This window comes from Haliotis rubra, unplaced genomic scaffold, assembly GCF_003918875.1.
Source record: "Haliotis rubra isolate DU_JTF1 unplaced genomic scaffold, ASM391887v1 Scf355, whole genome shotgun sequence".
Classification (NCBI taxonomy): Eukaryota; Metazoa; Mollusca; class Gastropoda; order Lepetellida; family Haliotidae; genus Haliotis; species Haliotis rubra.
The window spans coordinates 487,931-501,326 of record NW_025767030.1 but is presented as its reverse complement, the minus strand read 5'-3'; the positions used below and the strand labels follow the sequence as shown (position 1 = coordinate 501,326).

Sequence of the window (13,396 nt, the reverse complement as noted above, 5' to 3'; positions counted from 1 at the left end):
CTCGCTGACTTGGTTTACACAAGCCATCGTATCCCAATTGTGTAGATCGATGCTCATGCTGTTGATCACTGGAGTGTCTGGCCCAGACTCTATTATTTTCCGCCATATAGCTGGAATATTGCTGAGTGCGGCGTTAAACAACAACCTAACTGAAGCAAACCTCGCCGCAAATGCACGCTCCCCCGCCCCCGCCACTGATTATGACGCCCTTACCTCCAACACGATCCCGTTCTAGAAAGAGGAGAACGTAACTCATTAGTGTAGAGAAAGCTCTCTCTCTTGTCGGTTGTCATCAAATACACATCTTTGCTTGCAGAAACCTGTACGGAGGTGCGTCATTCCAGTCTATCGATTTGACGTGGGGTCATTACTAGTTAGCGGTCTATGACTTAATTGCTTTGCTGTGAAACGTTGGACCTTCAGTCAGCAGCCAGACCGAAGCATACCTAGGGTCTCCATCTGGCATTTTCGTCGAGGTGTGGCATGTCAGACTTCCTGAACGATGACTAGAGGTTTTTGTCTGACTTCCGCAATAATTATTCTGAAGACTGCAGTGAGTGTCAATAATAGCAGCTGGTTTTCGGACCTTTTAAAATGAATGTTGCTGGACATTTTTACGAATATGTCATGCTTCTTGCAAACGTTCTGCAGGTGGGACAACAGTTGCTTGACTTCGTGTATTCGACCAAATGAACACACTCATTAATTCACAAGATCACGAAAGAAACTATTCCATGGCACAATAACTTTTGTACCTAAATCCCTGAACTATCGACATCGTCATCATGGCATTATACTAACCTCACTGAAGCCGCCATCTTCACCTGGATGACTGGTGTCGCCGTCACCCCGTCTACTGGGACTACACATGTTATGGTGAGGGCGATTGTGCCGTCGCCTCCAATGACTTTAGTTGCGCTAATAGGCTGCTTGTATATGAAGATGGTTCCCTGGTGGACATTGAATTCAACATTTTAACTATATATTTCATACCGACGTTAAAATCTGTTGATGCCAATATAAATAACACTAACCTGACGACCAAAAGAAAACGCGATCATGGTTATCACAATAATCTAATCTAAAACACAAAAGATAGATGCATGAAGTATAAAAAGATCAAAATATCAACGGAATCAAAAGTTGCCATATAACAACCGATAGTGGCTTGACAGTTGCCCCAAATTAGATGGGTATAGGTTATAGCACAAACAGGCTATCAGCGTAATGGGCAATGGATACACACACACACCTTAAACCTCACTCACAACACCGCGTCACATTAATAGATTGTTTGACCACCATCTGCTACATGACACACACATAGGGAGTTTTCTGATAATGTCACGTGTGATATGTCGCCATTCTTCTTGGAGGTCCTGGATCAGTTCTTGTTGGTTAGCTGGAGGATGTAGTGGCCAGCATGCAGGTCACGGCAATAGGCTGACGTTGTTTGCCTGTGTGGAGGTTCTGTAGAACTGGGCGGTACAAGGTCTGGCCAGCGTACTGGTCACGGCAATACGCTGACGTTGTTTGCCAGGTGTGGAGGTTCTGTAGAACTGGGCGGTACAAGGTCTGGCCAGCGTGCAGGTCACGGCAATACGCTGACGTTGTTTACCTAGAGGTGTGGAGGTTCTGTAGAATTGTGCGGTACAGGGTCTGGCCAGCGTGCAGGTCACGGCAATACGCTGACGTTGTTTACCAGTGTGGAGGTTCTGTAGAATTGTGCGGTACAGGGTCTGGCCAGCGTGCAGGTCACGGCAATACGCTGACGTTGTTTACCAGTGTGGAGGTTCTGTAGAATTGTGCGGTACAGGGTCTGGCCAGCGTGCAGGTCACGGCAATACGCTGACGTTGTTTACCCGTGTGGAGGTTCTGTAGAATTGGTGCGGTACAGGGTCTGGCCAGCGTGCAGGTCACGGCAATACGCTGACGTTGTTTACCTGTGTGGAGGTTCTGTAGAATTGTGCGGTACAGGTCTGGCCAGCGTGCAGGTCACGGCAATACGCTGACGTTGTTTACCCGTGTGGAGGTTCTGTAGAATTGTGCGGTACAGGGTCCGGCCAGCGTGCAGGTCACGGCAATACGCTGACGTTGTTTACCTGTGTGGAGGTTCTGTAGAATTGTGCGGTACAGGGTCCGGCCAGCGTGCAGGTCACGGCAATACGCTGACGTTGTTTACCTGTGTGGAGGTTCTGTAGAATTGTGCGGTACAGGGTCTGGCCAGCGTGCAGGTCACGGCAATACGCTGACGTTGTTTACCCGTGTGGAGGTTCTGTAGAATTGTGCGGTACAGGGTCCGGCCAGCGTGCAGGTCACGGCAATACGCTGACGTTGTTTACCCGTGTGGAGGTTCTGTAGAATTGTGCGGTACAGGGTCTGGCCAGCGTGCAGGTCACGGCAATACGCTGACGTTGTTTACCCGTGTGGAGGTTCTGTAGAATTGTGCGGTACAGGGTCTGGCCAGCGTGCAGGTCACGGCAATACGCTGACGTTGTTTACCAGTGTGGAGGTTCTGTAGAATTGTGCGGTACAGGGTCTGGCGTTAGTATGTTATGTAGCTGCTTTCCATCAGCTCCGAACAGACAGAACACCAGTGAAGACGACCCTGTGCCCGTCACGTCGTTGCCAACGACCGACGTACAATCCGGGAACATCTGAGTCTCTATCAGTTGATTATGTCTGTGTCGGGGAAACGATACCGGAGTAGGTACATACTGGTCTTGATTGGACGTATGTACGATGGATGTGCCAGTTATTGGCCTGTCTGATACTGCCCGGTCTGTCAATACCTCAGATTAGTTGCACCTATAGAGGAGCAACGAAACCTTCTTGCAATGTAGGTGTGTATGGCTCCTATCTTTATCATACCCGGACCAGCTCGTGTTGTTCCGTGGTGTTGTTCTATCAGAGTCTGTGTCTCACATGCCGTCTGTATCACACACCAGGGCCACCTGGTGTTGTTCTGTGGTGTTGTTCTATCAGAGTCTGTGTCTCACATGCCGTCTGTATCACACACCAGGGCCACCTGGTGTTGTTCTGTGGTGTTGTTCTATCAGAGTCTGTGTCTCACATGCTGTGTCATGCCGTCTGTATCACACCAGGGCCACCTGGTGTTGTTCTGTGGTGTTGTTCTATCAGTGTCTGTGTCTCACATGCCGTCTGTATCACACACCAGGGCCACCTGGTGTTGTTCCGTGGTGTTGTTCTATCAGAGTCTGTGTCAATCATTTCTATACCCTGATTACACGTGTAGTTACAGCTTGCCAAGCATGTTGTAGACGTGTATCACTCACTGAATGGAGCGTTGTTTGTTTGTTTGCGTACCATTGTATTAATTAGGAGATAAACCTACTGTGTGGGAAAATCAGAGGTATATTAACGAAATTATAATAGCTCTAAATGAATAATTTAGAGCTATTTTAATTGAAAAAAACAAACGTTATTTGTTATTACTGAATCTGGAGTTTGTTAGTTATTGACGGTTTGCTACCAACGTGTTGCTGCGCGTTCGGTTTTAAATGAAATTTAGAGCTATTATAATTTCGTTACATACCTCTGATTTTCCAACACAGTAGGTTTATCTCCACTCTACCATGACAATTTTATGTACAATTTCAGTTGGGACTCTTTCTTTGGTTACGAGTCAATACGTGAAGCGGCCTCGCATTCCAATCTCAAGTGGCATCGCCCGAAACGGGGGTGATGGTAGTAAACTGTCAATAACAAGCTCCAGATTCAGTAATAACAAATAACGTTTTGTTTTTTCAATGCATTAATCACCAATCATTAACTGATAAATTGGAAAGCATATATCAAATAAGTTTAAAAAGCTTGGTTCACGTTTGAAAATTCCACCGTAGACCATTTCCCCACCAGAATAATGTTCGATGTTAATTCATCCTCCGTTACCGGATCAAGCTCAGTGGCGATATCGTTGACGAAAGCTGATAATAAATTTAATACGGAAATTATGTAGCAGTCTATTGTTTAAATTTTTACATAACATAGAATCAACGTAAACATATTTTTCTTGCTGAATTTTTATTCGGAAAGCAGACGATGTTTTGATGTTGTTCGACTGAATATTTGTTTCCATGCTTTCGAAGTACTTCTGTACGTATAAACACCTATTGCTGTGATTTACGCAAGTAGTGAGTCGGGCCCGTCATCGCTAAATCTATCTTTAAAGACATATGTGTAATTTCCGACAGCAAATTCGCCGTAATTTATCGATGCATCGGTAGGTTGTTTGGTGTCCGCCATGTTGGTGGGCAGACACAAATAGTGCATTACCGTAAACCATGTATAATTGCGCACGGAAAATCAGAGACCTGTATAATATACCTCTGAATGACTTTAATTAACCAATCACAATCCAGTGTTTACTGAAGTCATGATAGAATTTGTACCTAGTAATTCTTTGCGAGATCGTTTTCTTTTGGCCGTTAGTTAATGTATTAACTTATATCCATACGAAGGTGTGTGACAATATACACTCTTACAGTCAATATACCTCTAGTTTTTACTAATAAACCGATATATTAAGAATTATACTTTGAAATGCCACAATTTAATGGCTTCCTTTGGTATGTACCCCTAAGCAAGACGTGTTAAGTGTGTAAAGCGGCCCCGTTGCATGGCATCCAGGTGGGAAGTCAGCTTTATAACTGTTGTCTGTCAGTGTCAGTTTGGCCTCTTCAGTGGACGTACACACTGAAATAATAAACGGGGGAGTTTTCTAAGTACTTGTTTAATTTACATCCGTGTTAGTTCACTAGTATTCCTTACCTGAAATTTATTTCCATGCTTACTGTGGAATATTCTAAAACGATCTCACGATTTTGTGAGTGAAAATGCTTTTACGCAGCTTTGAATAAGCAATTATGTAATGATATGACTTCGGGGAACCCAGACTGGAGTTAACGCATAGTATTGAGGTGAGAAATAGAACAAAGACTAACGTTTTACCCATAGAGCCGTCCCACCGTGTGTGTCATGTAGGGTGGTGATGTGTGTCATGTAGGGTGGTGATGTGTCATGTAGTGTGGTGATGTGTGTCATGTAGTGTGGTGATGTGTGTCATGTAGGGTGGTGGGGTGGTGTAGTGTGGTGTGGTCATGTATGTAGGGTGGTGATGAGTATCATGTAGGGTGGTGATGAGTATCATGTATGGTGGTGATGTGTGTCATGTAGGGTGGTGATGAGTATCATGTATGGTGGTGATGTGTGATGTCATGTAGGTGGTGATGTGTATCATGTAGGGTGGTGGTGTGAGTAGAGGTGGTGACATGTAGTGTGGGTGGTGATGTGTCATGTAGTAGGGTGGTGATGTAGGGTGGTGATGTATCATGTAGTGTGGTGATGAGTATCATGTAGTGTGGTGATGAGGGTGGTGATCAGTGTATCATAGGGTGGTGATGTGTGTCATGTAGTGTGGTGATGTGTGTCATGTAGTGTGGTGATGAGTATCATGTAGGGTGGTGATGAGTATCATGTAGTGTGGTGATGAGTATCATGTAGTGTGGTGATGTATGAGTATCATGTAGGGTGGTGATGAGTATCATGTAGTGTGGTGATGATGAGTATCATGTAGTGTCATGTGGTGATGAGTATCATGTAGTGGTGATGATGTATCATGTAGGGTGGTGATGAGTATCATGTAGGGTGGTGATGTGTGTCATGTAGTGTGTGTGAGGGTGGTGTGATGAGTGTGTCATGTAGGGTGGTGATGAGTATCATGTAGGGTGGTGATGAGTGTCATGTAGTGTGGTGATGAGTATCATGTATGGTGGTGATGTGTGTCATGTAGTGTGGTGATGAGTGTCAGGTAGGTAGGGGATGAGTGTCAGGTAGGGTGGGGATGAGTGTCAGGTAGGCTGGTGATGAGTGTCATGTATGGTGGTGATGTGTGTCAGGTAGTATGGTGATGTGTGTCAGGCAGGGTGGTGATGAGTGTCAGGTAGGGTGGTGATGTGTGTCATGTAGTGTGGTGATGTGTGTCATGTAGGCTGGTGATGAGTTTCAGGTAGGGTGGTGATGTGTATCATGTAGGGTGGTGATGAGTGTCAGGTAGTGTGGTGATGTGATGTGTGTCATGTCAGTGTGGTGTGTCATGTGGTAATGATGTGTCAGGTAGGGTGGTGATGAGTATAATGTAGTGTGGTGGTGTGTGTCAGGTAGGATGGTGATGAGTGTTATGTAGGGTGGTGATATGTATCAAGTAGGGTGGTAATGTGTGTCATGTATGGTGGTCATGTGTATTCTCATGGAGCGATGTCTGTAATATGTTATTTCGACGCTTAACACAACATTTGTTTTGCTAAGATAATCCTGTAGTGCTCAAACACTAACTCCTCATTTAATAGTCACATTTAATCTTCACACGTACCAACATTGTATGGTGATGCTGGCGATGTTGTTGTTCGTGTTGTTGAAGCTGTCGATTTTGTTGGTATTGCTGCTGCTGCTTTCTCCTGTTATGACGTCATCACAACTGATAATTTACAAATCATACTTGACATGTGATACGCTGTGTATTCGGATAAACATGTCGAGGAATGTCGCATCATTAGTAACAGAGTACAAGTCGGAGTGAACACTTTGTTTATATTATACAGAGATAATTGAAATGTCTGTGGAGTAACACCTTGTTTTGTTACGCTCTGTGATAAGGAATTCAGTCTCAACAACAAGACAAGTGCACTAAATTACTTCTTTTGTCGCCTTTTCAACACTTTCAAAATCTACAGCATTGGTGCGTCTCCTGTAGTATATAAACATCATTCACAGTGGTTGCTATGCTACCAATACACTAATTTACACCAGTGTATACCTGCACATATTGATTACGTCTCCTTTAAGGACGTTTAAAGTCAAATGTCATTCCCGAAAAAAGGCAGACTTTCTTCCTGCTTCCTTAAATGCTTCAGTCAGTAAGAACATCTTACTGGTATTCTTGTTGACTTTCAAGAATAATTTTTCAAATTGCACCTGCCATTCAGGGGAACATCTGTATGTTCTCTATACACCTGTATAGTTAAGCCTATATTTGGTTCCCGTGCCGTGGTAACGCACAGGTGTACGTACCTACCACGTCATGGTCAGTAAGGTAATAAATAGCACATGTGTACATACCTACCACGTCAAGGTTAGTAGGGTAATAGCACATGTGTACATACCTACCACGTCAAGGTTAGTAAGGTAATAGCACAGGTGTACGTACCTACCACGTCAAGGTTAGTAGGGTAATAGCACATGTGTACATACCTACCACGTCAAGGTTAGTAGGGTAATAGCACATGTGTACATACCTACCACGTCAAGGTTAGTAAGGTAATAGCACAGGTGTACGTACCTACCACGTCAAGGTTAGTAGGGTAATAGCACATGTGTACATACCTACCACGTCAAGGTTAGTAGGGTAATAGCACATGTGTACATACCTACCACGTCAAGGTTAGTAGGGTAATAGCACATGTGTACATACCTACCACGTCAAGGTTAGTAAGGTAATAGCACAGGTGTACGTACCTACCACGTCAAGGTTAGTAAGGTAATAGCACAGGTGTATGTACCTACCACGTCAAGGTTAGTAGGGTAATAGCACATGTGTACATACCTACCACGTCAAGGTTAGTAGGGTAATAGCACGGGTGTATGTACCTACCACGTCAAGGTTAGTAGGGTAATAGCACAGGTGTATGTACCTACCACGTCAAGGTTAGTAGGGTAATAGCACAGATGTGCGTACCTACCACGTCAAGGTTAGTAAGGTAATAGCACAGATGTACGTACCTACCACGTCAAGGTTAGTAGGGTAATAGCACAGATGTACGTACCTACCACGTCAAGGTTAGTAGGGTAATAGCACAGATGTGCGTACCTACCACGTCAAGGTTAGTAAGGTAATAGCACAGATGTGCGTACCTACCACGTCAAGGTTAGTAAGGTAATAGCACAGATGTACGTACCTACCACGTCAAGGTTAGTAGGGTAATAGCACAGATGTACGTACCTACCACGTCAAGGTTAGTAGGGTAATAGCACGGGTGTATGTACCTACCACGTCAAGGTTAGTAGGGTAATAGCACAGATGTGCGTACCTACCACGTCAAGGTTAGTACCTACCACGTCAAGGGTAATAGCACAGATGTACGTACCTACCACGTCAAGGTTAGTAGGGTAATAGCACGGGTGTATGTACCTACCACGTCAAGGTTAGTAGGGTAATAGCACAGGTGTGCGTACCTACCACGTCAAGGTTAGTAGGGTAATAGCACATGTGTACATACCTACCACGTCAAGGTTAGTAGGGTAATAGCACATGTGTGTACGTACCGTCCACGTCAAGGTTAGTAGGGTAATAGCACGTCAAGGTTGTACGTACCTACCACGTCAAGGTTAGTAGGGTAATAGCACGGGTGTACGTACCTACCACGTCAAGGTTAGTAGGGTAATAGCACGGGTGTACGTACCTACCACGTCAAGGTTAGTAGGGTAATAGCACATGTGTACGTACCTACCACGTCAAGGTTAGTAGGGTAATAGCACAGGTGTACGTACCTACCACGTCAAGGTTAGTAGGGTAATAGCACAGGTGTATGTACCTACCACGTCAAGGTTAGTAGGGTAATAGCACAGACGTATGTACCTACCACGTCAAGGTTAGTAGGGTAATAGCACGGGTGTATGTACCTACCACGTCAAGGTTAGTAGGGTAATAGCACAGATGTACGTACCTACCACGTCAAGGTTAGTAAGGTAATAGCACAGGTGTACGTACCTACCACGTCAAGGTTAGTAGGGTAATAGCACAGATGTGCGTACCTACCACGTCAAGGTTAGTAAGGTAATAGCACAGATGTACGTACCTACCACGTCAAGGTTAGTAGGGTAATAGCACAGATGTGCGTACCTACCACGTCAAGGTTAGTAGGGTAATAGCACAGATGTGCGTACCTACCACGTCAAGGTTAGTAAGGTAATAGCACAGATGTGCGTACCTACCACGTCAAGGTTAGTAGGTAATAGCACAGATGTGCGTACCTACCACCATATAGCAAGGTTAGTACCACGTCAAGGTTAATAGGGTAATAGCAGATGTACGTACCTACCACGTCAAGGTTAGTAGGGTAATAGCACAGGGTGTATGTACCTACCACGTCAAGGTTAGTAGGGTAATAGCACAGATGTGCGTACCTACCACGTCAAGGTTAGTAGGGTAATAGCACAGATGTACGTACCTACCACGTCAAGGTTAGTAGGGTAATAGCACGGGTGTATGTACCTACCACGTCAAGGTTAGTAGGGTAATAGCACAGATGTGCGTACCTACCACGTCAAGGTTAGTAGGGTAATAGCACGGGTGTATGTACCTACCACGTCAAGGTTAGTAGGGTAATAGCACGATGTGCGTACCTACCACGTCAAGGTTAGTAGGGTAATAGCACAGGTTAGTGTAGCACATACCTACCACGTCAAGGTTAGTAGGGTAATAGCACAGGTGTACGTACCTACCACGTCAAGGTTAGTAGGGTAATAGCACAGAGGTGTACGTACCTACCACGTCAAGGTTAGTAAGGTAATAGCACAGGTGTGCGTACCTACCACGTCAAGGTTAGTAAGGTAATAGCACAGATGTACGTACCTACCACGTCAAGGTTAGTAGGGTAATAGCACGGGTGTACGTACCTACCACGTCAAGGTTAGTAGGGTAATAGCACGGGTGTATGTACCTACCACGTCAAGGTTAGTAGGGTAATAGCACAGATGTACGTACCTACCACGTCAAGGTTAGTAAGGTAATAGCACAGGTGTATGTACCTACCACGTCAAGGTTAGTAGGGTAATAGCACAGATGTGCGTACCTACCACGTCAAGGTTAGTAAGGTAATAGCACAGATGTACGTACCTACCACGTCAAGGTTAGTAGGGTAATAGCACAGATGTGCGTACCTACCACGTCAAGGTTAGTAGGGTAATAGCACAGATGTGCGTACCTACCACGTCAAGGTTAGTAGGGTAATAGCACAGATGTGCGTACCTACCACGTCAAGGTTAGTAAGGTAATAGCACAGATGTACGTACCTACCACGTCAAGGTTAGTAGGGTAATAGCACAGATGTACGTACCTACCACGTCAAGGTTAGTAGGGTAATAGCACAGGTGTACGTACCTACCACGTCAAGGTTAGTAGGGTAATAGCACAGATGTGCGTACCTACCACGTCAAGGTTAGTAAGGTAATAGCACAGATGTACGTACCTACCACGTCAAGGTTAGTAAGGTAATAGCACAGATGTACGTACCTACCACGTCAAGGTTAGTAGGGTAATAGCACAGGTGTACGTACCTACCACGTCAAGGTTAGTAGGGTAATAGCACGGATGTGCGTACCTACCACGTCAAGGTTAGTAGGGTAATAGCACAGATGTACGTACCTACCACGTCAAGGTTAGTAGGGTAATAGCACATGATGTACGTACCTACCACGTCAAGGTTAGTAGGGTAATAGCACAGATGTACGTACCTACCACGTCAAGGTTAGTAGGGTAATAGCACGGATGTACGTACCTACCACGTCAAGGTTAGTAGGGTAATAGCACGGATGTACGTACCTACCACGTCAAGGTTAGTAGGGTAATAGCACGGGTGTATGTACCTACCACGTCAAGGTTAGTAGGGTAATAGCACGGGTGTACGTACCTACCACGTCAAGGTTAGTAGGGTAATAGCACGGGTGGTAATAGCACGTACCTACCACGTCAAGGTTAGTAGGGTAATAGCACAGTATGTACGTACCTACCACGTCAAGGTTAGTAAGGTAATAGCACAGATGTACGTACCTACCACGTCAAGGTTAGTAGGGTAATAGCACAGATGTACGTACCTACCACGTCAAGGTTAGTAAGGTAATAGCACAGATGTGCGTACCTACCACGTCAAGGTTAGTAAGGTAATAGCACAGATGTATGTACCTACCACGTCAAGGTTAGTAGGGTAATAGCACAGATGTACGTACCTACCACGTCAAGGTTAGTAGGGTAATAGCACAGATGTACGTACCTACCACGTCAAGGTTAGTAGGGTAATAGCACGGGTGTATGTACCTACCACGTCAAGGTTAGTAGGGTAATAGCACGGGTGTACGTACCTACCACGTCAAGGTTAGTAGGGTAATAGCACAGGTGTACGTACCTACCACGTCAAGGTTAGTAGGGTAATAGCACAGGTGTACGTACCTACCACGTCAAGGTTAGTAGGGTAATAGCACAGATGTACGTACCTACCACGTCAAGGTTAGTAGGGTAATAGCACAGATGTACGTACCTACCACGTCAAGGTTAGTAAGGTAATAGCACAGATGTACGTACCTACCACGTCAAGGTTAGTAGGGTAATAGCACAGGTGTGCACGTACCTACCACGTCAAGGTTAGTAGGGTAATAGCACAGATGTACGTACCTACCACGTCAAGGTTAGTAGGGTAATAGCACAGATGTACGTACCTACCACGTCAAGGTTAGTAAGGTAATAGCACAGATGTACGTACCTACCACGTCAAGGTTAGTAGGTAATAGCACAGATGTGCGTACCTACCACGTCAAGGTTAGTAGGGGGTAATAGCACAGATGTAGGGTAATAGCACGGATGTACCTACCACGTCAAGGTTAGTAGGGTAATAGCACGGGTGTATGTACCTACCACGTCAAGGTTAGTAGGGTAATAGCACAGGTGTACGTACCTACCACGTCAAGGTTAGTAAGGTAATAGCACAGATGTACGTACCTACCACGTCAAGGTTAGTAGGGTAATAGCACAGATGTGCGTACCTACCACGTCAAGGTTAGTAGGGTAATAGCACAGGTGTATGTACCTACCACGTCAAGGTTAGTAGGGTAATAGCACAGATGTGCGTACCTACCACGTCAAGGTTAGTAGGGTAATAGCACAGATGTGCGTACCTACCACGTCAAAGGTTAGTAGGGTAATAGCACAGATGTACGTACCTACCACGTCAAGGTTAGTAGGGTAATAGCACAGGTGTACGTACCTACCACGTCAAGGTTAGTAGGGTAATAGCACAGATGTATGTACCTACCACGTCAAGGTTAGTAAGGTAGTAAGGTACCACGTCAAGGTTAGTAGGGTAATAGCACAGATGTACGTACCTACCACGTCAAGGTTAGTAGGGTAATAGCACAGATGTACGTACCTACCACGTCAAGGTTAGTAGGGTAATAGCACGGGTGTATGTACCTACCACGTCAAGGTTAGTAGGGTAATAGCACGGATGTACGTACCTACCACGTCAAGGTTAGTAGGGTAATAGCACAGAGGTGTACGTACCTACCACGTCTACCACGTCAAGGTTAGTAGGGTAATAGCACAGATGTACGTACCTACCACGTCAAGGTTAGTAGGGTAATAGCACAGGTGTACGTACCTACCACGTCAAGGTTAGTAAGGTAATAGCACAGGTGTATGTACCTACCACGTCAAGGTCAGTAAGGTATTAGCACAGGTGTACATACCTGCCACGTGAAGGTTAGAAAGAGTAGCAGTGCCTTGACAGTGTTCATCCTGAAAAGAGGTAAGAACGTATATTCAGCTGTTGCTTAAAGGTTTTCGATAGAGTCGTGTCTCACTGCTAAACAACACACAATTTTTGCGGTGTAAATCTTGTCCGAGCAATTATGATTTCATTTCATATCGGGTATAGGGTGGTGTGTGGTGTGGTGCGTGGTGCGTGGTGCGTGGTGCGTGGTGCCTGGTGCGTGGTGTGTGTGGCGTGGGTTTGGATGTTGGTTGTCGGGTGTGCTGATTATACCAGCAATACAAGGATATATCCAGATATATAAGTTGATGGGGGATTTAGATGGAATTTGGATCCAGGTTAGCCCAAAAAATAGTTTCACGCAGGATGTCCATGTATGGAGCCAAATAGCTACTGCTTCATATATAGTATGACCAGAAATTATTGAGAATTTTAGGAATATGTTTAATTGGATTTCTAGTATAAACAACCTTGACCAGCTATCAAGTGCTTGGGTTCATTCAAGAGAGACAACTCCGTTAATCCTTTTTCAGTAGTTTGTGAAGAGTTATACCCCTTTGTTTACTTGCTAGCAGACGACAGTTTCAGTGATCCTCAGTATGGATGATTTAAACATAAGACCGGCATCATCTCCACACTAACCAGAAGGGCCAAGAACATCTGCTCAACTAAACTACAAGATGAAATCGAACACCTCAAGAAAGTCTTCGTAGAACGTAACCACTTTCCATCCCAAATAGTCAACAGAACCATCGCTGCAACCCTGTCACCTCCTACCAAAAGACCCAAACCAGATTCAGCCCCCATCAAGATATCCATCCCCTACATTGGCAAACCGT

At 45.0% G+C, this 13,396-nt stretch overlaps 1 protein-coding gene across 2 annotated transcripts in view; it reads right to left on the bottom strand.

The window, feature by feature from the left end:
- The window catches only part of LOC124285223, a 36,131-nt gene extending 23,498 nt beyond the window's left edge, over positions 1-12,633 (bottom strand). For both annotated transcript variants that reach the window (XM_046721422.1, XM_046721423.1), the window contains exons 1-4: positions 12,535-12,633; positions 6,392-6,476; positions 4,598-4,716; positions 802-950 (exon numbers count right to left, since the gene is read on the bottom strand). In XM_046721422.1, the coding sequence (XP_046577378.1) occupies positions 802-950; positions 4,598-4,716; positions 6,392-6,476; positions 12,535-12,582 (401 nt within the window). In that variant the 5' untranslated portion in view covers positions 12,583-12,633. The remainder of the gene's footprint in view (positions 1-801; positions 951-4,597; positions 4,717-6,391; positions 6,477-12,534) is intronic.
- Positions 12,634-13,396: the final 763 nt, after the last annotated feature.